The following is a 21,709-nucleotide window of genomic DNA, read 5'->3' as shown; positions in this document are numbered from 1 at the left end:
AGCTGGCCTCCCAAACAGGTGAGAAGGACTCACAACAACACTGCACGATGTTTGTTTTTTGTTTTTTTTTTAAATGAACTTTTATTTTGCAGGTTGTCAGAACAGACAGAAATACAAGGAGCCCTGGAAGTGCTTAAGCCTGGACGCTAGCAATGACATCTCTCAGGAAGGTGGCAGACCTAAAAAATGCAACCCCAGGTCAGAGAAATTACATTTGTACTTCTTTCTTACCACTGGCAGATTCTGATAGATGGCTGTGAAGTTAAATTCCTGTTTTATACTCTTTATCTTAAAGCAGAGAAATTTGGCTCGTTCATTATTCTCCAAAAGAATCTCATTCTTCACAAGATGATTCCACAGAGATATCACTTCACTATAGCTATGCAGAACATTCCTCCCAAGATGATTAAATGTGGATGCCTGAAAAACAAAGAGGAACATGCTAGTCTGGCTGAATTAGGACAGACAGAATCCTATTCTCCTAATAGCATAGTACAGAGGTGAAAAGAAGGCATTTTCCCAGAGATGACCATTACAAGAACTACTAGAAATAGTGCACCAGCATTTTGGTTATCAAAATATTCTTAATTGCCATAAAGATCTCAAAAAATTACTTATGTTACTCTTATTTTATCCCATCTAAGCAGGAGAGAGAGAAGAATTAAGTATTCGGAAAGAACATTGTTGATAAACAGTTTTTTCTTTCTCATTCAAGAACGTTTCTCACAATCCTCCACACTGCGCCTGAACCAGCAGTGATCTAACAAGGAAAAGCTGCAATTCAAAATAAAGGAACACCTTAAAGATCAACCTAAGTTAAAGGTCTACCACATCAGCAGCAGATTCTAAAAGAAAGGCAAAAATTCCAGGCTCTCACTCATTTATACAGAGGCAAATAAGGAGCAATTCACTGAAAATAAATAAAGCTCCTCTGAGGCAAATCAACAGTTTGTGTAGTGACAAGTGTTTATCACATTGCTTAATGCACAGCAACTGTGACGAGGTCAGGATAAAATCTATATTTAATGGCCTAGTCTAAAAGAAATTAGGAAAAAGCTTAGAATCTATAGGCCCAGGGCATGCAGATTCCATCCAATGGATATTTAATCATTTTTATAAAAAGCGGAAAAATTCCAACAGAAAAGGCAGAAAACTACACATTGAGACTCTACTATTGAAGGTTCTCACAGAGTATTGTAGGAGACTGGAATCACTGTCTATGAGAGTCAAAACAAAACAGATAACCTTTCATTTTTCAGGACTATCTCCTAACCACTGGACTATCCTGTGTTCTACCAGGCAACAAGCTTACCATTTCTCCTACTGAATCTGTGCATTTTGTATAGATACTGGTATATTCAATGGAACAAAGAGTAACAGTAAGAACATCTTGATGGCAAAGGCGTTCTGCGAGACTGAAGCTCTGATATTTATGGAACTCCAAATAATCATGCAGGATTTTTCACTAAGGTGGCCAGATCAAGAGGGAGCATGTACAGTGAACTACGTGACAGCCTGCTGGACAGGATACTCTCCAGGCAGAGGTGGGTTACATTCACCTCAGGCAGAGGATGCCTTTGAATCTAATGCCTCACATTTAGGTGAATGCTGTAATCACTGGGCTCTTAATTAAGAAGCTTGGCTATTGCTCGTCATGCTTCTTAAATCGAACAAAAGCAAAGCCACAAAACTCAGTTGTTTCAAATCACTGAGGAACAAATTTTAAACATTTCTTAGGCATTGGTCCAATTTTCCTACTTCTCCAAGAAACTTTCAGAACTTAGAAAAGTTAGTTATTTGTACACACCTAGGTAAAACTCTCACATCATGTACTTGGGTTCTGTGCAGGGAGAGATGAACTCCCATTCCAGAGAGGGACACAGCTAGTGGCCCTAACATTTTTTAAAGTCAATAAATAGACCCTGATTGTGCTGACAAGCCAAGGCAGGCCCCACAGGAAGCCAGTGCAGAGGAAGAATAGCATATTGTTTAAGCTCAGGAAACAGATGAACACAGGCATTACAAGATACTCTCTTAAAAGTTAGCACACAGTGCAAGAGTTTCTCAAACAAGCTAATTCACACAGTGTGCTGAGCAAGTGTCACTCCAGTATAATGACAGTTCTGTTAGGCATCTATCACAAAGCTGTACACAAAGGAAGCATCATGTTACTAACCTGCAGATATGTGGTAGCTGGGGTGTAAATATGAATTTTCCCTTCTTTTTCATTGCCTTGATCTTTACAGAATAGCTCCACTACGAGATTCTTAATAGAAACAATTTTCCCAGCTGTGAGCTCCATAGTCAATAAATAAGCAGAACGCTGAGGCTGAGTTAGTTTGTGAGCTGCATATAGATATAGCCATGGCGTGTCCATATTTAATCCACCTGGAAAGAATATATATTAAATGTAGAGATAAGTGAGATTTCAAACTACATAGCTTCTAACTCTGCAACAAAGCTGATAAGAAGCTGGACTTTGGAAAAATGCCATTATCAGCCTATTCTCCTCCAATAGCCAAAATCTCCAGATGGTATACAATGAAATAAATCCTGTGAACCAGTGTAACATTTCATAGTGAAATCCATAGGAAGGGTTCCTAATGAATGGAAATTTATAAAGCTCAGTACTTATATGGCACCAACAGAGGGTTCTGCTCTGCAAGGAAATATAGAGTCTTTGCTTGAACTCTGATTCTACAATTATTATTTCCATTATTACAATGGATTTATCAAAGCTGTTTAGACATATGCCAACTTAGAAATTCAATTCTGCAATACATACTTTTTGGTTATTTTGGAAACTGGTTTCTAGACAGCTCAGAATGCTTATGTCTGACAAGCTGTTAAAATTTCACCAGCAGACATTTATCAAATTACGCCAATCACACATTACAGTATGATCCAGTAACTCACTCATGAATATTTTATGACAGACACTCACAAAGTAATCTCCAAATTTTTTAAATTTCAGAATTAATTCAACCCTAGTTCATTTCACCTGAACAAGCAGAAAAGTGTAACAGTGAATTCAGTCCACTGTATCAAGCTACTTACTTTGCATTAATAAGGATCCAAGTTTGCACACACGGTGTACACTAGCTTTGAAAAACTCTGATTTATACAGCATGTAATCCACTGAAGTATAAAATGGTAGCAGCACTCAATCCATCTTAAACACTAAATTCCATAAATCTGATTTTTGGCACACTTAAGGTAACTTAACCCCTATTTGAGAAAGAACTCTAAAAATGTAAAATACAGCTTGCAATAATAAAGGCCTACTTCCTGCTGTACTTTCTGAAGAAAAGGTCTAAGATAAATGCAATTTTTAAATATATCCATATATATAAACAGGTGTTTTATTTATAACTTAAGATATGCCAGTATTCTGGTCATTAGTATTCTGGTCATTGCCCCATTTCCTAGTGTCCTTAAAACAAACTTGATTGCTCTTTCTAAAGCAAAGAATGTTTTAAAACATGGCTCACTTCTCGGTCAGTTTTCTTAGTCAAAAGCTAGTAGGACAATACTGGTCTATATTAGGAGCATGGCCATCAAACAGAGAGTTATTCCCCTCTGCACAGCACTGGTGAGGCCCCTGCAACATTGGATCTAGTTTTGGACCACCCAGATCAAACTGGATGGTGAGAAACCCAAAGAGGGTCCCACAGGGGGCTCCTATGATGACCAAGAGCCTAGAGACACGACAAATGATAAGAGGGGAGGAAGCTGGGTTTGTTTAGTTTAACAAAGGTGTGGGGGTGGATCTAATTGCCTACAGCTACTTGAAGGCAAACAACAAAGATAAGGAACATGAACTCTTCAACAGTGGCAGACAAACTGCCACAAATTGCATTTTGAGAAGCTAAGGAAGCACTGGAACGGGTTAGCCAGACAGGCTGTGGAACGCCCATCCTTGGCAATTTTCAAGACACAGCTAGACAAAACCATAGCAGATGTGACATACTGTTAGCAACAGTCCTGGTTTGAGCAGGAAGCTGGTCTAGACACCTCCAGGGTCTCTTCCAACCAGTATTTCTATGATTCTATGACACCCATATACAACTACTTCATAAAATCCCAGCAGCTTCTTTGCATGCCTACTTTTCTAATCAAAGACTGAAAATGGTTTGTGGTACTTCACCTTCCCACTTCTTAAGGTCATTTCTAGATGCGTCTTTCCACTGTAGTCCAGCCACAAATGGCATGTGGTCATTATACTGCACGTAAAAGTTGGTGCTACTCTGTGAATAACCCTGCGAATTGTGTGAGTGCTGCAGCTGGGTTCTGTAATTCACCTGCTTTTCCAGGACTTGCACGACAAACTGGAAAACAAGTGAAACAAATTTAAATAAAAATTGGATCCCATCTTCAGGGCCATCTAAGATAACACACACATATAGAAGTAGGAAGATCACCACTAGTGCCTCTGCTTTGTGCAGTTGCCATTTACTTTACTGCTTTTCCTGCATGCTGGCCAATTACAGATTGGCATTTCTTTAATACACATTTGTTAGATTCACTGGAGATTTAAAAGGGAAAATTTCCACTGATTTTTGGACCATTTACTTGGTTAAAAAAATAATGACAATAATTCTAGGTCACTCTATGCTGCGATCACAGATAAATTCTATACTTACAGGTGCTCCTTATGGAAATAGCATAATGACAACTCACCTCAGAAAGTAAATACCTGTTTTAAGACAGCAACAGATAAGACCTGTAACTTCTAAGAAATAACACAAAAGTTTACATGCATTTCTGTAAGACCTCTCTACAAATAAAACAAAGGGTCACAGGATATGCTATTTAAAATCATTATTTTCTTTCTTTTGAGAGCTCATAGAATATGCTTCAAAAGAAGGCATAAACTCTCTCTGATGCTTTTAATGATGCTCTATTATATCAGAAATCTTTTTTCTGATCCAGAATAAAAATCAATTTATAACTACAAAAAAATGAGAACAGGTCTTATCTAAGGTAGTATGGAATTGTGACACCTAAACTAACTTCCATCTAAATGCTGTAATATTCTGAGTAATTTTATAATGCACCCCCCTTCAGCATCACGCGAGCAAAGCAACCTTTGTAATGACTGGAAATAACCATGCATAAAATAAGCAAACACTGCAGGGAACTCAGATCACATTACACCCAAACCTTTTCTGGTATTTGAAAAGTCCACCTACTGGCTTTCTGTTGTTCATTTTAAATGTCATTTATATTTATGTGTTTGGGTAAGACCTTCCTTAACTCTTAAGCTCATCACATCTGGATATCTGCCTCATATTATTAATACATGGCACAGCTAGAAAAAGAAAGTCTTAATAAATTAATTCATCTCAAATTTTTCTTAGTTTTTCTGTTATATCTTTGAAATGAAGGTCTTACTCTTTAACAACCATGATTACCTCCATGAAATAGTTGACTAGAAACGAACTGGAACTATTCTTAAATGCTTGGCTGATCAGAACTTTTTTCCTGTTGTTTATCTCATCCCAGTGTTTTCCATAGTTCACTTCCAGCTGGGAGGAAAGCCAAGATGCACTTGCTTCATGTTTCAGGTGAACCTAAAGAACAAAAACCCATCTTCCTTCTCTGTGCCATGCCTTCTCTTTCATTCACTGCTGTTAACTGCCTGTAGAAATATCCCTAAATCGCAAGCAGGACTAAAGCAGGAAGAGTTGCAAATTTTGCAGCAAAATCATCAGAAGACGTAAATTCAGTATACAAAGCCCAAAACATTTAGTCAATGCAGTGCTAGTCAAACTGCTTTTCTCCAAAGCTAAGACAACTGCATGCAGGTACTCCTCATGGACTGCCCCCCAAGGATCCATTGCGCAGCTGCACAGTCCATCAAGATTCTGCTTCATGGGAAATCTTAACACTTTTTGGCTTCAGTCCAACTTGGACCAAAAGCAAATCTGAAAGGATGCAGAATTTCTTCTATCTCAGAAGCTTATTTTACATCCAGTTCTGTATTCTGCAGCAAACACTCAATATTAAAGCTGATTTGTCTTTAAAAGAAACTTTGTCTTTGTACAGTCAGTAACAATGAAGAAATTTTAAACAGGTCTGCCTTTCTCTGCATTTGAGAGGCACACAATTGCGATTTTTAAGAGTATCTCCAAATCTGAACTAGAAAACTAATACAAAACCAAGTAAAATGCCTTATTTTCTACACATACAACTTCTAAGGATAATCATAGAAGAGATAACTTCTTAGTTACAAGAAGTCCAGAACAATTAAATGCACTCCTAAACTTATTAATACTATTACTTTATATATAATATAAACATTTTCATAAACACTCTGCAGAAATTCTGTGAATTGATACATTAAAAAATGTCATCACTGGAGAGTCTGATGATTTACAGTGTAATGGAGGGCACAAATCAGCAAATTGACTTGATCTCTTTGTCTACACAGGAGATCAAGACAAAAAAAGAAGACAGGAAGAAAAAGACCAATCCAAAAATGACATCTTGCTCTGTTGAAGCCCCTCAGAAAAGTGCACGAGTGATTTTGTCAACATCTCTACCTTGTGATTATAGGTTGGAGTCTGCGTACAGTGAAATTCATGCCCAATATCCAGTCTGTATACTTCGTGTGCACCAGTCTCCTCTTTAATCTTCTGCCCCGTACTGCATTCATGATGAAGGTTTTTTGCATCTCCTGTTTAAGTTAAACCATGAAGTTATCTGTTTACATTATTCAAAAATAAACTATCAAAATGTCAATAGTACAAATCTAGAGTTGGTTTCATATTTCTATTTTTCAAAAACATTAAAGTGGGATTCATCTATTTTTACAGACATATACTTGTTGTTTTATCCTAAGAATCAAAAGATAAGCACACATTTACGGAAGCTGCATTTAAGAACAGTGAGTTTGTATTTGTTCGATAAGTGAGTTACACCTATGAAAATGAAAACACTACCACAATAAGAAACAAAAGATAAGTAGATATTTAATTCATGTAAAAGGATTGGCAGTTCTTCACCATCACTGTCTTGACTCCTTCCCAGATTCAAACTACTGGTTCCAATAACTGCTTAACCACCAAAGGAGCAGGACAGGTATCGTGAGTCTGAGTGCATGGAAGACAATAAAAGGACTGAGCACTTGACTTGCAGCCATAATCTTTATGAAGTATGTTCTGCACTCTAAATACACTGACTAAAGTTTGTTAAGACTGATACCAATAGTGGTATAACTGCAGCACCATGAAGTGCAGCTCAACAACGGTCCTCAATATCTGCCCAAGATCTAGACACATTTACAGACTCAAAGCTGCTGTCAAAACACTCTTTCTGATACTTGAACTTATTTGCCAGCTAGCGGTCCAACCTAATGGCAATCACTAACTTTGCACTGCTGACTAGAGACGTGCTTTATAGGGAAAACAATTCATAAAAGTTAGGAAAAACTGGGCTAGGCATTACAAATTTTGATTTTTTCCACAAGCTGCACTAGAAATGAAAATCCTAAGACCACCCACGTTATAGGCTTTACTATAAGAGTTTGGGCCTGTGTTTATTTCATTCTCAAATAAAATTAAAATTGTTTTCAAGTTTAGGAAATTGGAAACAGCTGATCCCTCTTAAGAACAGAATGAAAATGATCCAAATATTTGGGCTGATTTTGTTTAAGAAAATCTAAAGCTCTGCTTATGTTTAGTCTGCCAAATTTCCAGATTGTTTCACTCACTTTTTCCGCAGAAAAAAAATAAAATAGGAGAGTTTATTATTTAAATGGAATTTTACCTGGATGAAGTAAAAGTATTATAAATTAATCATGGTCAACTTTTGCAACTTTCTTGGGGCCTCACCATATTTGAAGATTTTCTGTTACCACTCAGCTCCTGATATCATGATATTGCATGAGAATTTCAGCTTTCATTAAAAACAAACCAAAACCAGTAATAAAATTTCAGCCCTCATGGTCACTGAGAAAAGCTTAAAATAATGAATCTGAAGTTTTAACCATTGAGTATAATTAATAATTTATTATTTTTAAATCCAGTAGTTTTTAAATGGAATTGTTTTTGAGTACTTCAGGTGGAATAGTTGTCAAACTAGGCATATAACAAGATCTGACTTAAGCTCTAAGAATGTAACTGCAAAATAGCTTTTCTTATATACAAGCATCATTTATGATCGTTTTAAATGTTCAGGTATGTTTCTATTTGCATGTATAAGATATTCTAATCAGCGTGCCATTTTTAGCAAAATGATAGGGTCATACCTGTGCTGGTTTAAGAAAATTCATATTGGTACATATGTTCTCTGAATGTGCAATATGCTTTACGTATACAATCACTCAGTACTGCTCACAGTGACCAGCTACTATAAGTATTCAGCACATTGATAGAGTTCATAGTACTAATGTTCACCTGCTTTGTCTAATAAAATTAATGTAGAGTTTATATGTTATAATGGGTTAAATACAGCAAATAATTTTCTGGAAACATTCCCTCACATTTTTAAGTGAATGTATGCACCTGTTCATTTTGCATAAACATCTGGGAACATGAATTAATTAGGAGAAATTCCTATTGAAATAACAAATTTTAAACAAGTGTTGGACATATTTGTGAAAGCACATTAGAAAAAAAATTATTTTTTTAATACGCGGATTCAAAGAGCAAAGTTCATCCAAGTGGAAAGAGAAACTCAATCTAGGTTTCAGGCCACATAGCTTAAAAATGGTGTGATATCTTTCCTGCTAAGAGAGGGTCCTGGACATACAGGCAAATAACTTGCAGAAAAATCTGAGACAAACAAAATATTTTCATTTTTCCTCATTTTAACTGTACCTGGGAATCCATATTTTATCCTCAAAGCATGTGACCACAAGCTCTCACATTGCTGGAGAAGACTGACGACATGAACTCCAAGAACACCTGGAAGGTAAGTCTCCCCTTCAAGTGAGTACTGCCGCAGCTTATCATGAAGCTTTTTCTCCAGAAATACTACGAAAAGAGTAGAATGGAGCATGCAGTGATAGAACACAAAGTACATTTGCTAACATTAGTTAGCAAAAGGAATACTCCAGTGAGCAAAAAGCAAATGTGACCAGTCTCATTCCATCTAACTGAGAAACCCCATGTAGTCTTGGTAAGCTCCGTGTATAGCAAACAAAAAAGACGGAACATGTTGTCTCTTACTCTGGCTACTTTGTACAGACCATATTTCTAATGGACAGCTCAGATACTGCCTGTAGTTTACTGAAATGAATCTAGCCCAAAGCTGCTCCTTAACGGGAACCAATTTTAATAGATTGATCCTTTTAATTAACTATAGAGATAACGGATGCAGAGATTTACAACTTTTACATTAAGCTGGCAAAGATGTGGCCTTTGTAAAGGAGGAACTGATGCAGCCCAGTTCTCAGGGGATATGTGTTTAAATCAGACCAGCACCATTTTTGGATGCAGTCACTAGCACTCCATGTGAAAGTTAAGGATGAAGAAGAAATTTCACAAAAAGCTCTCTCAAGACACAAACTGGCAACTGGCACTCCTGAAAAGTTAGTTTGATTTGAAAACATTGTGGGGAATCTTATGACCTGGCAATGTCTTTGCCACATGGAGACCACAGTAAGAAACACTAAAGAAAAAACAGAGCACCTTAGTCTTACATCACTGATTTATTCTACCGTATTAATTTACCTTTTAATAAACTGGCATTATACAAATGGTAAAGCCCTCTTTCTGATATTTGCTCTCTTACATTTTCCTGTTACTGTATCTGTGAGGAAAAAACTAATTACAAGATTTTCAGAACAACGGGTCTTAGGAGAAGTTTAGCTACATATTTGTCTCTGCACTGTTTTGTACTAACAAAAGTGAACAACAGAAAATATTGTAAATATTGCAATTTCTTCTGGTTAAATGACTCCTTACAAATTATTTCCTCCATCCTGTTCAAGAGTAATTAAAAATAATGTTTATTTTATAATTTATTCTGTAACTCTTATTAGTACTAATATGTATTTCAGAATAATTTATAAAGAACAATCATTTTAAAAAGCGGTTTTCCTGATTTGAAAGAGATTCTAGAAACACATGTCCAAAACAAGGCAACCTTAAGATAGCCTCCATATTTTCTGAGACCTCCAGAACTCACATTTATATGGCAAATACTTATTGTCCTCTAACCTGAAAGAAATGCAGCATCCTTCAATAAATTATTCAGGGATACTGAAAAAGCTATCTTCTTGCCAAGTTGTTTAGTGATGTTTCCTGACAGAATGATAGGGCTGCTTTGTCTTATCAGCTTTACCTCCAGCTGGGTCATGTATCTCTGCTCTCCACTTCGTATGTGCAAATCTGTCATTCCCTAAAAACAAAACAAAACAAAAAAATACATGAAACAAAACACAAACACCCACACCAAAACCCAAACAAATAAACAAAAACAACCCCCCAAACTACTCAACAGTGCCAGTTGATTAAGTTTTGAGAAACCAATACTCTAGACGTGGGCACTTTGGGAATGAGATGAGAGAAGGAAAAAAAGATTTTTTTCTGTGCACCCAAAAAACCCCACCCTTAAAACTTGCTGTTAACAAATAAAGGCGAGGGAGGATGGCTTTATTTTTCCAACTATACAAAAAACACAGTGGTGTCGGATGATGATTTCCATCTCCTGCTGATTTCCATAGTAACTGAAATCACAAAAAACATTACAACACTGGGCCAAAAAATTATATGGTGTTATTGAAAACACTAGCTGTCTAGTAGAGAACTAAATTTATGTTAGACTAGATGCAAATACAACACTCTGCAAAGCTAAGCAGTGTTCAGGTTTGTCATCGAGCTGAACAGAAGAAGAAACATCCAAAATACCTTAGCTGAAATATTGCTCTAGGAAAAAGAAAAATCTGTTAAATACTGTGCTCACAGTAGGAAAATGCACAGTGTTTGAAAATGATTGACTTTGGAGGCCCACAGAAGACATGCCACCCTGCTATGGGTTTCAGACAAGTAATGAACAAAGTTTTAAATCCTGGAATAGAGAAAAAAATCCCAGTAAAATTTCAGTGATAAATGTCCACCTGAATTTTTGTTTGCTTATTCATTTCAGAAATTAGACATTGGCATGTACTTGCTTATTCCCCAGTGCTTTAAAAAAAATGGTTTGTGTAACAAAGAATGGTATCTTGGAGATTCTTACATCTATGGAGTCCACAGAAGTGGAGAAACTAAGCCTACGCTTAGTCGGTTATTACATATAGGCAGACTATAAGTCTGAAATTGTGTGTGACTACACATACACATAAACCAAAGTCCACAGGAGTGAATGTTATTGTCTCTACTGATTTAATGTTGGAACCAACCCAAAGGCTTCAAGTACATCTGAATATGACAAAATTGCTTGAGATTACATGCAGATGCCATGCCTTAAATCTTTTAAAACCCAGCAATTTAGGTTCAAATACATACTGGCGAATCATCTCAAAATAACTAATAAAGAGAACTGATAATTTCCCTGATGGATTATTCGCACAGATACTTTTCAATACATGTGTATCTCATTGGCTTTCTTTTGGAATTGTCTTCATGTGCTTTTATTCAAGTATCCACCCTAGTTATGAGAATTCTTGGACTGAAAACATACCTTAATGTAGTATACATCTCGGTCATCTACTATCAGCTCCAGGCGTCCCATCCGTGAATTTTTCAAAAACTCAATTTTCCCTTAGAGAAAAATAAAAATGTTTACTCTTTCCTGGACATACATAATTCAGTAATGCTTAATAAAAATGTATCCAAAATGCTAGTTGCCATTTCTGTGAACAATATATTTGCAGAGTAAAAACATAATAAATCTCAGAACAAAGGAAAAAAATGTGGAATAAAGTTTGCAAAGGAGTTGAAGTGTCCTCAGAATACACATCTCATTCTGAAAGGATGAACACAGTCATGGAGAAGAGGCAACCAAGCTGTCTCCAGCAAACCAGCTTCATTCTGGAAGTGATTTACATAGCTCTGTGCCAAAGCTCATAAAGCTGTGTTGTGCTGTGGAGACGTTCCATGAGCTCAGAACACTTTGCACCCCAAGCCTTTGCACAGCATAGGTAAATCTTCCATGTAATCCATTTTGAAAATAACTGGGATCAAGAAAAACATTTCTGGAGGGACAAATTCTGTATTTGTGATTTGGCAAAACACATAAAACAAACAAACAAAAAAAATCAGCCTGACTTTGGCAGACAATACATTTTAATATTAATCTAAATATTTTGACCATCAAGTCAAAGAAGCTGAAATTTGTTGTCTATAGTATTATCATTCACATATTATCAGTTTATATTTCATCAGTGAGTTTGTTGACTTTATTTTCTATATTTTACTGTGATTGAAATGTTATTTCCAATTATAATGCACAGTAATATCATAATCATTACTCTAATTGGTTTGGCAACAAGTAATTTCCTATCACAACTAGCAGAATACAGTGAAATAAAAATTCAGTAACAGTAAGGCCACTCAAGTATATGTAAAAGATAACAGAACAATCCATCATGTTTCTTACCCTTACCTTCACATATACTGGTAACAGCTTTCCACTGATGCAAGTTTGTGAACAATATACTGAACCTCTGACTGTGCAAAACAGGAAGTCTTAACCAAGATGCAAATACCATTGGGAATGGGTGTCACCTAAAGCAGTAAATTGAACGGCTATCACACAGCACTAGTTTTAACACTAGATTGTTGACTGAAATATATTGGCATTTCTCTGTCAATGCCAGTAAGTTCTCCTGATTGACATTAACTCTTAATCTGGTTCTTAGTTGGAAAACCTACCATCTATCTCGATTTTCTTCTTCGGTTGTATAAATTTGATTCTGAATTTCTTCTGCAGGACACTAAAATTTAGGTCAACACCAACATCCCTTTTCAAGTTTGACTTTGGAGTCCCAATGAAGAAGTGAAGGACAGCTTCATTTGGGATCCAAGAATCCTCCTGAAAAAAGAAAGGATAATGACATTTGAGATGGACACAGAATTTGCAAAACAGAGTCTGCCAGACTGAATTACATCACATGATCACAACCATCTTCACTGCTATCTTTTTTTTTTTACGCCTCTGCTTTTAGAACTTTACAGCAACCAATTTCTATTTCTCCCATTCTCAAGCTGTATTTCCCATTCCCTGTCTAGTGCTTGTCTTGTGAAACTTGGCTTGAGCACGTGGGATGTCCACAGCAGACTGAACTCGTTTTGAAATTATGGTGAAACCTGCCAAAACTTGGGCAAATTCAGATGACACTTCCAGTTATAAATGTAAGCGCTACAGTTCAGGCCTAAGTCACAAGCATTTTCAACAATTTTCTTCCAGGTTCAACACTTTACAGTTCTTTCTTTAAGGTTCTACACTCTCTCATAAAAGTCAGTGTTTCTCATGAGCCAGGAGATTACAACATTACAATATCAATCTTTAAATTCAAACAGTAAGAAATGCATTTGAGAAATATGAGGAGTTATGAATAAATATAAGGAAAATCATATTTAGATAAACATTTCTTAAAATACAAAGGGGAGACAATACTTAAATGTTTCATTTCAAATGACAAACTATATGAACTTATAATAAACCTACAAATGCTAGACAACACTGCACAACAGTCAGAGCACAACTATACTATTACAGGTGCAGCATTTTTAGAACATAAGTCTCTGTATTTCTCTTCAGTCCAAAATGATGATTCTAGACACTCAGTGCTTTCCTTTGCTGTAATCTCCACACTCATATGACAATTGCAGGCTGCAGTTACAATAAACTGTTTTGCAAATATTACAGCAACCTGCATGAAGTTTGGAAGGAGAAACTATAGGGGGAAGAATTTGGAAATAGCATCAGGAAGCAAATCTCTGTTCATCTGGCCTAAACGATAGCAGTAGTTGCAACATCTCTATTAATAGTTCTCCTAACAAAAAGTAATTAGGTTTACAAACGCAGAACACTCCTATCTTCTTACATACTATGTGACACATGAAATAAACACATCATGACACATCTTAAGTTTACTTACAATTTCCTGTTGGACAGAAGTATGTGAATCTTTGATTTGGTTCTGTTTAAAACATGAGGTTATTTCAGGACAGAAAGGTCAGTTTGGGGCTTTACCCCTTCTTTCTTTTTGCAGTTTCCCCGCGATCTCTTTCAGGTTGAGTTCAAACACAACCTTGAAAGAGTAAAGCAGGAGCTCCAGAAACTGTCCCCAAATACTGAGTATATCATTTTAGAAAAAGATATAAATTCTTGCTGTCCCCTGCAGAAGGTAAAAAAAACCCACTCCTTCTACTTAAACTTAGTTACTTCATTCCAACTGTTAAGGTGTTAAAATAAATTGATGTTTTGGGTGGGTTTTTTTTTGTCACAAATAGAAACAAGTCATCAAAGTGAGGTGAGGCTCCATTTCTACCTCTATCAGTTTTATCTAAGCAAATGACTTAATATTCCCATATATATTTCTTGTATATGGATAATAATATTTACCCACTATCGGCATCAGAAAATTTTTTTCTACATCTTTTTCCACTTTAATAGGAATGGAAATAATAACAACAATGTAGACCTTGAAAATTAGCTAAGTTGAATATACTGAGTACTGAGTATAGTAGTACTGAGATGCACTGTTCTTTCATCAGTGTAAGTAAACTTAAAAAAAATTACCAAAGCCATAGTAAAGCATGGCATAATGAAGAATTACCTGAGGAATATAGTTATATGCAGCTTCCACAAGGTATTGCTGCAGGCCTCTGTCTTGCTTAGTTAATGTGACAGCCACTCTCAGAGGTCCAGTAAAGGGGAAAGGCAAACCACTGGCTGAGTCAGGATACAACATTTCAGAACACAACTGCCAGCCAATAATCTTGGACACTAGTGGAACATAACAGTTAGACATCCAGGGAGCACAATGAAAATATACAAACCACATAATGAGCACTGAAGACTCTTCAGAAGCAATATGAAACCAGAAGAAATTCTATTCTATAAAATGATCTCTGCTGTCGTTTAGCTCTACCCCCATATTTCAGAATGATCAAACTTTCTAGGATAAATATGATACCTAGACTTACCTTCCTCCCTAGTGCAAGATCTGGTTTCTGTGTGGTCTTGGAAGACATCAATATCTTCTGTCTCATCCACCATTGTGAAGTAGAGTTTAGAGCTACAACCAAGAATTTCAAACACTCACTTTAAAACAATTATGCTAAAGCTACAGCAAGTTTTAAACAAAGTTCTCAGTTGTATGCCATCTATTTCCAAAAGAGAAATACAAGAGAGGTGAAGTTCTGCTAAGGTCACTCTACAGTTCTATTAATCAATATTGATTTTTATCCACAATTTCCATGTTTAATATGTCACTATCATGATATGGTTCCACAATGCTTTACAATTAGCTATAGATCTCTTTGTTCTAAGCAATTTGGTATGGTCAGCTTATTGCAATTCCACTGACTTCCTGGCTTCTATACATTTTTTTCCTCAGGATATGATATGGACATCAGTTTTGTTCCAGTCCCAAAGTTCTTACAGAATTTCACTGAACTGCTTGTATAAGGACCATGGAATCTGCCCTTGATGGGAGCAAAAGGGCTAATAAAATAGATTGTACAGACAGTCTCTTGTTCAAACAATGCAAAATACAGGTTTGTAATTATTTTGATTTTCACTCTTCAGCTGAAGAAGCATTAAAACCAAAACCAAGCTTGGAACCTTTTCTAGCATTCCCAAGACGATTAAGGCCTTTCACATCAGAACTCAGGCAGTTTTACCACACACGAAAGGGCAAAAGACTAGTGGAGGGGGTTCATGATCCATTGCATAAAGAGATTTAAACTTCTCTGATGGCCTGTGACCACCTCTGTTCAAATCAGCCCTTCTCCTTTAAACCAGTTCAGTTTACACTGTGTTTACTCAGGTTATAGTTATCAGATCCATGATCTGACATTATGCATACTGGGAGAAAAACATGTTGACCCCATTATTGAAAAAAAAAAGAAAAAAAAAAAGATGTAAATCTTAAACATAAGTAACCGTAGCTACAAATAACACTAATTGTAAAATTACTTAAGAATGCAAAAAACACACTGGGCCTAAAATATGAACCAGTACATTGAAATATATAATTTAATGTAGCCAACATCTTATTAAAATCCTAAAATGAATAACGAAAAACAGCTTAGTTTGGCATTTATCCTTTAAAATATGAATGGTCTGTCATCCATCCTAGCTTACAGAAAGAGAATTACATCACGAAGCGTCCCAGAGTCCTAAAAGGAATGGATGGTTTAAATGCTAAGTCCACAGTCTTTTAGCTCTTAAGTTTTTCCTGAACTGCATATCCTACAGTACTGCAGCGTCCCAAATCAAGAGAAATACAGAGGAACAACAATCCACATACTGCAAACACTTCATTAATCTATTGTCATGTCTAAGAGGCATGTGGTTTACAATATGTCATCACACTGATTATCTCAGTGCTTTCTACCTGGACTTCTATCAAATCTAGAAGTGCAAAGAAAAGAGAAAGCCAGCAGAAATAAAAACTAAAAAGCCTAGCTTGCGTTAACACAAGCAATTCATCTCCTTAACATCTGACAGTTGTTGAAGTGGTATTTTACAATAAAAGCTTTAACTAACATTGAAGAATCTAAGTAAAAATTCACTAGAAGGATATGAGCACACCTCATTAATACCATAGTCCAAATTACTCTAGTGTTTTGCTAAATGTCATTCTGTATCTGGTTTTGCTAAACACCGCCTGTAGAAGTAATGCTAAGCTTTTACTCTGTCACTTTAATATCCTGAACTAGATTCTTCAGACACTTAAGTTCCAGAAACAGCACTGACGTTCAGTAGGGAAAAAGAGGGGAGTATGAAAAATTCATTTATGTCTTTTATTGTCAGGTTTTGATTTGACCATTTCACTTCACTGGAAGGATGTATTTATGGTAAAACAATGTAAAATGCACAGAATAATTTCCACTTCCTTTTCTTCAGAATGGCAAATTTGGACTATGAGTCAGATCGAAAGAGTTTGTTTCCTGAAAAAATATTTCTGCACTATTAACAAGTCTGCCAGTTAAGCTCCAATTCAAGGTTATCATGGTTACTATTTGCAGGAAGATGTCCTTGCTTCATCTTACCTGAAATTAATTATCTCCATAGATTCTTCTGGAGTGTTCAAAAAAACTTTGAGCTCTTTCCCTTTTTTAACTTGGATTCCCCCATCAAGGCTAGTAGATGTCCTCATTCCTGTTTCCCAGCTTAGGCCAGCTTTTCCCAAAGTCCCCACAGTTCCCATTTGGACAGAAATCTGGATAAATGCACTATTGAAAGATGGAGATGCACACACTTCTATGAAAAGCACTTTCTTTTTAAGGAACTTTAAATTTAAATCACAGGCTTCTTATCCTCTTGAATAAACACATAGCATTTGATGCTGTACAAAATACACTGCTAACATCAAAATCATGATGAATATTTTGTTTCAGGCACTAACTGAAAATATTCTAGGTATATAGATATACACTTTTTAACATTAATTACTGCAAAACTAAGCATTATGAGAGATGTCCTGAGTAATGGATTTGAACCCAAACTTCAGCAGGGAATATTAGGGAAGGGAACTAAGTGACCCGGTGTAAGTTCATCTGTAGTTATATCACACTTAGCAAAGGTTAGTAAACAATTCAGTATGTGTAAAAAGCTACTATAGCCAGATAAGGAAACATAGGATTAAATCATCAGCTGGTTTGTGGATTCATAACTGCATGTTTGATCCTGGAAAAATCCCCAAAAGCGCCATCCCTGTAACGGATAAAGCAATTCAAAAGATCATCTGCATGCAAACATTCAGGAAGTTGACTTAGGGATAGGAGAGAATGGTCAGCTTAAAGCAGGACTGGAAAAGCACAGCAAGGAGAGTTTAAAATCAGACAGGATAGGAAACAGCTACTTTCCTTGTAGCGCAGCAACTCTTCAGCAATATAAGCCTGGTGACTGCTGAGTTCTTCAGGAATTTCCTGACTGATTATAATGGATGTCCACACAGAACTCGCATATCAGGAATTGCTGCTTAATGACAGGAATATGTGGAAGTGACACACATTCGCAGCAGCTATTACCTTGGCTTGATATATCCATTTACAAAGAAATTTGACCATTGTTTGAAATCCACATTCCCTTTGATTTTTACATTGGTTGCTGCTGAGGCATTGACAGCCAGTTGAACAGGAAAGCCTGAAATTGCTGGAAATTGCAATTCTTCAGTGGCCAAACTCAGTCTTTTATTAAACTGAACCTCTTGCCCCTGTGGTGAAAATAACAAAAAAACAAACCAGAATTATTTTGCATAATAAAGCCACCATGCAAGAATTTTTCCAGACCTTTTTGGGGGGCAAACTATGCACTGCATTTCTCTTTCCTCAATGTATTTTTAACTGAGCTGGTTTTGGAAACAAGGAAGAAAGTAGCCCAAAGCCTGTGTCTAGCCAGGGCATGAGAGTAGGCACTAGTCCTTTCCTGGTTAATAAAAGGAATTATTTTGCACTTAAGCATGGACGCTTTTGAAAGAGAAAAACAAGAGAGAAGAACCATCAGACAACAGACCAAGTCCTTGCCTCATAAACACTAATGCAATTCAAACTACAATTTACCAAATGCCGTTTAAGCCCAACATATACTGGAGTCTTTTAAAGTTTTGTTTAGAGAAAGAATAAGTAATATTCTGTATCTTCTACATATCTGCCAGAAAGTAGTTTCTCAAATAGCAGAAAGGTTCCTTCTACCTTCAGAAGTTTGACAGCCAGCTCAGCCAGATTTAAAGAATAATGTTTCATCTGTTTTCTTGAATCTGCACAATCCAAAAAGCTAAGTTCATTTCCAAAGATCTTTATGCTTAGCTCACATTTCAGCTCCTTCTTCCTCACCATTCTCTCAGTGAACTGACATAGGGTAAAGAAATAAATCAGGAAGAGAATTATGTTTACATTAAACTCCTTTCAGACCCCTAATAAGCAATTCATCAGTACAGCTTATGTTATTAGCAAACAGATATCAATCCCCTTTATAAATATTTCAAGCCCATTTAAGATCCTGGATTAGTACCTGTCCTTTACAGCTAAACTTCAGCTCCATACCACACAAGCTGGCTTTCATTTAACACAGGTAACTTGTATTCCTAAGATGACTCAGGAAAATGCTAAGTATTGCTGTACCCACCCACAAACAGATGAAGCCTTGAAAAATACAGGGGAATACAATTTCCACTGTTATGCCATTATGGGCACCATGGTTGCTAAGCCAACTGTAAAGGGGCAAAATTTAAATTTTTACTCCTTAAGAATCCATACAAGAGTAATACAACATGGACCATGAGACATGAGTTTACACTGTAACAAGAAACACTAAGAAGAAAGATGAACTCTAAAAGGAAGGTGGTCTAAGACAAACAAAAGAAATCATAGCTCCCAACTTTTGTAGATAATACTTCAACAGTTAAAGTCAATTCCCACAAATTCCCTGTCACATACATAGAACATAGCTCCCGCCAACTTTAGTCGCTTCATCGGTCAATGCACAAAGGCTCAACATAACACCTGACAGCAAATCTGGGAAGTCAGATCACAAACATGACTCAGAAACTAAACATCAAACAGCTGTTTACAGTGCCAGAGAAGTCAACAGACAAAAGGACATCACTGGAAAGAGGATCAGTGTTCAAAATAATGGGAGGAACCCCAAAATACTGGCAACACATTCCCCTGGCTGAGAGTCATTGTTTTGAGACAAAGCTTTCTGAAAAAAAGGAGACTCAGCTCTTTGTGGCTTTGTATTTTGTGCAGCTGTTAAGTTCTGTGTGAGTGGAAAAAGTTATGTACACTTTCTGCAAAGGAGTCATGATAATACACAGCAATAAGTAATGCTAGATGGAGCCCTAAGGTCAACTGAGAAACATCGTGAATTTTTCCAAGATCTGCAGAAGCAGTTACCTTCTTCACTAACTCACTCATCTTATTATATTTTCTACCAGTACAATTCTGGTTAGCTCTTCTCAACTTTGGCTTGCCAGCCTTGGTCACAAGACGATCACCATGGCTGTACCGCTTTGAAGTGAGCTTCCTCTGCTTGACCTTTCCTACTGTCTTCACTGGGTTTTCTGACTTGTGCTTTCTTTCATCAGTGTTTGCAAAAAAATAGTCACTGAAAGTAGCAGACTTTTGCCCAAAAATCTTCTGCATGAGAACTTCTGCATTCTCTAACCGTACACCAACCTAGAGGAAACAATACAGTGTTCACAAGTCAACTAAAAATACATCAAAGTTGGTAACCTTCAGGTTTTTGTAGGAACAAGGATTTACCGCACAAGATCACAGTGGTCTATAAAGTTTAGTATCCTACCCCATGCAGCATCCAACATGGGTATTTCAGTATTAAGTATTTTACTATAGTTTGTTGATTATGTGAAGCTCAGTACAAAAGAAAAATCCATTCTTAATCTCATAATAATTTATTTACAACATAAGGGATGGTCTGAGCTACCTTAGATTAGCATGTTACAAACAGTATTTTGGTTGTAAAACAAGAATGCACCCATTTTATGCTCCTGGAACGAGATTCTGTTTGGAAATTCGCCTAAGATAATACCAGTAATATGTATCAATTAGGGACACATGGCATTGAAAAAATATTTTTTCTGTTTACTACACCTAAATGTAACTTGAGATCTGAAGGTTACATTAAATTCTTTCTTCCACATATGCCTTTTCACCTGCAATAAAGATTCCACATGCCAAACGTTGCCTTCTTTTACAGTTGAGCTACTCAAGGTACAACTAGAGGCACAATTAAAGATGAGGTTGCAAGCAGGCCACTTAATTATCCCAAGCATGGGACAGTCAGTGGGAATAAAACTGTGAGTTCAGTCAGCTATGTATGACTCTCTCTCTCTCTCGTATTAAAGGAGTAGTGTATCCAAGCCAATCCAGTTTCCACTGAAGTCAAATGAAGGACTTAACAGGAGATAGACCAGGGTTCTCAGAACGTAGCAACACTGAGTTTTATTTTTTATTTGAATCAGCAGCTACAGTTGAATATAATTCACTTGGCTAGTCTATTGTACGACTAGAGTGAAAGTGGTTTTAATACAAATATGTCCACTGAAAAAAAGGAGTCTTCTTGTCAATCTGAAGGCAACTTTGCAGTAGCAGTGAAAAGCATACCTCAGTAAATGGACTGTAATGGGAAAATAGAACACATTTCTTTCTACTTCAATCCACCAAGTCTCCTTTGAACAGTGGGATAAAAAAAAAAATTCCCAGAACTTGCCTCCAGTAGATTGATAGCCTGCCCCGTAAGATGAACAGTCAAGTTTGTCATGACTGATCGTGGTAGAAAAGATGCAGGAGAAAAGACCACTGATGCTTCCATATTTGCACCTGCACCAGCTGCAATATAAAATATCAGATGTCAGTCATTTGGAGTTCAGCTATTCTCATACACTTTTCAAATCCCATCATTCTTTGCAAATTTGCAACTTTGCCTATTAAGAAGATGGTGAATAAAACATTCAGCCAAAAGGGGATATTATTTAACTTTTTAGTATAACAAAGACTTCAGTAGAATTCCCTGAAAGCATACTATCTCGCTAACACTAAAAAAAGAGCACTTACAATACATC

The 21,709-nt window shown here is 36.5% G+C and overlaps 1 protein-coding gene across 1 annotated transcript in view; it reads right to left on the bottom strand.

The window, feature by feature from the left end:
* LOC112964145 overlaps positions 1 to 17,249 on the bottom strand; it is a 39,856-nt gene extending 22,607 nt beyond the window's left edge. Inside the window, exons 1-10 of the mRNA XM_026061870.1 lie at positions 17,175 to 17,249; positions 15,102 to 15,193; positions 12,822 to 12,981; positions 11,629 to 11,708; positions 10,291 to 10,347; positions 6,575 to 6,679; positions 5,415 to 5,573; positions 4,148 to 4,328; positions 2,177 to 2,388; positions 232 to 420 (exon numbers count right to left, since the gene is read on the bottom strand). Coding sequence (XP_025917655.1) covers positions 232 to 420; positions 2,177 to 2,388; positions 4,148 to 4,328; positions 5,415 to 5,573; positions 6,575 to 6,679; positions 10,291 to 10,347; positions 11,629 to 11,708; positions 12,822 to 12,981; positions 15,102 to 15,167 — 1,209 coding nt within the window. The 5' untranslated portion in view covers positions 15,168 to 15,193; positions 17,175 to 17,249. The remainder of the gene's footprint in view (positions 1 to 231; positions 421 to 2,176; positions 2,389 to 4,147; positions 4,329 to 5,414; positions 5,574 to 6,574; positions 6,680 to 10,290; positions 10,348 to 11,628; positions 11,709 to 12,821; positions 12,982 to 15,101; positions 15,194 to 17,174) is intronic.
* Positions 17,250 to 21,709: the final 4,460 nt, after the last annotated feature.

The sequence above is a fragment of the Apteryx rowi genome, unplaced genomic scaffold (genome assembly GCF_003343035.1).
Source record: "Apteryx rowi isolate R43461 unplaced genomic scaffold, aptRow1 scaffold_186, whole genome shotgun sequence".
NCBI classification, from domain to species: domain Eukaryota; kingdom Metazoa; phylum Chordata; class Aves; order Apterygiformes; family Apterygidae; genus Apteryx; species Apteryx rowi.
The sequence above is the reverse complement of the archived record's forward strand: the minus strand, read 5'-3'. Positions and strand labels throughout refer to the sequence as shown.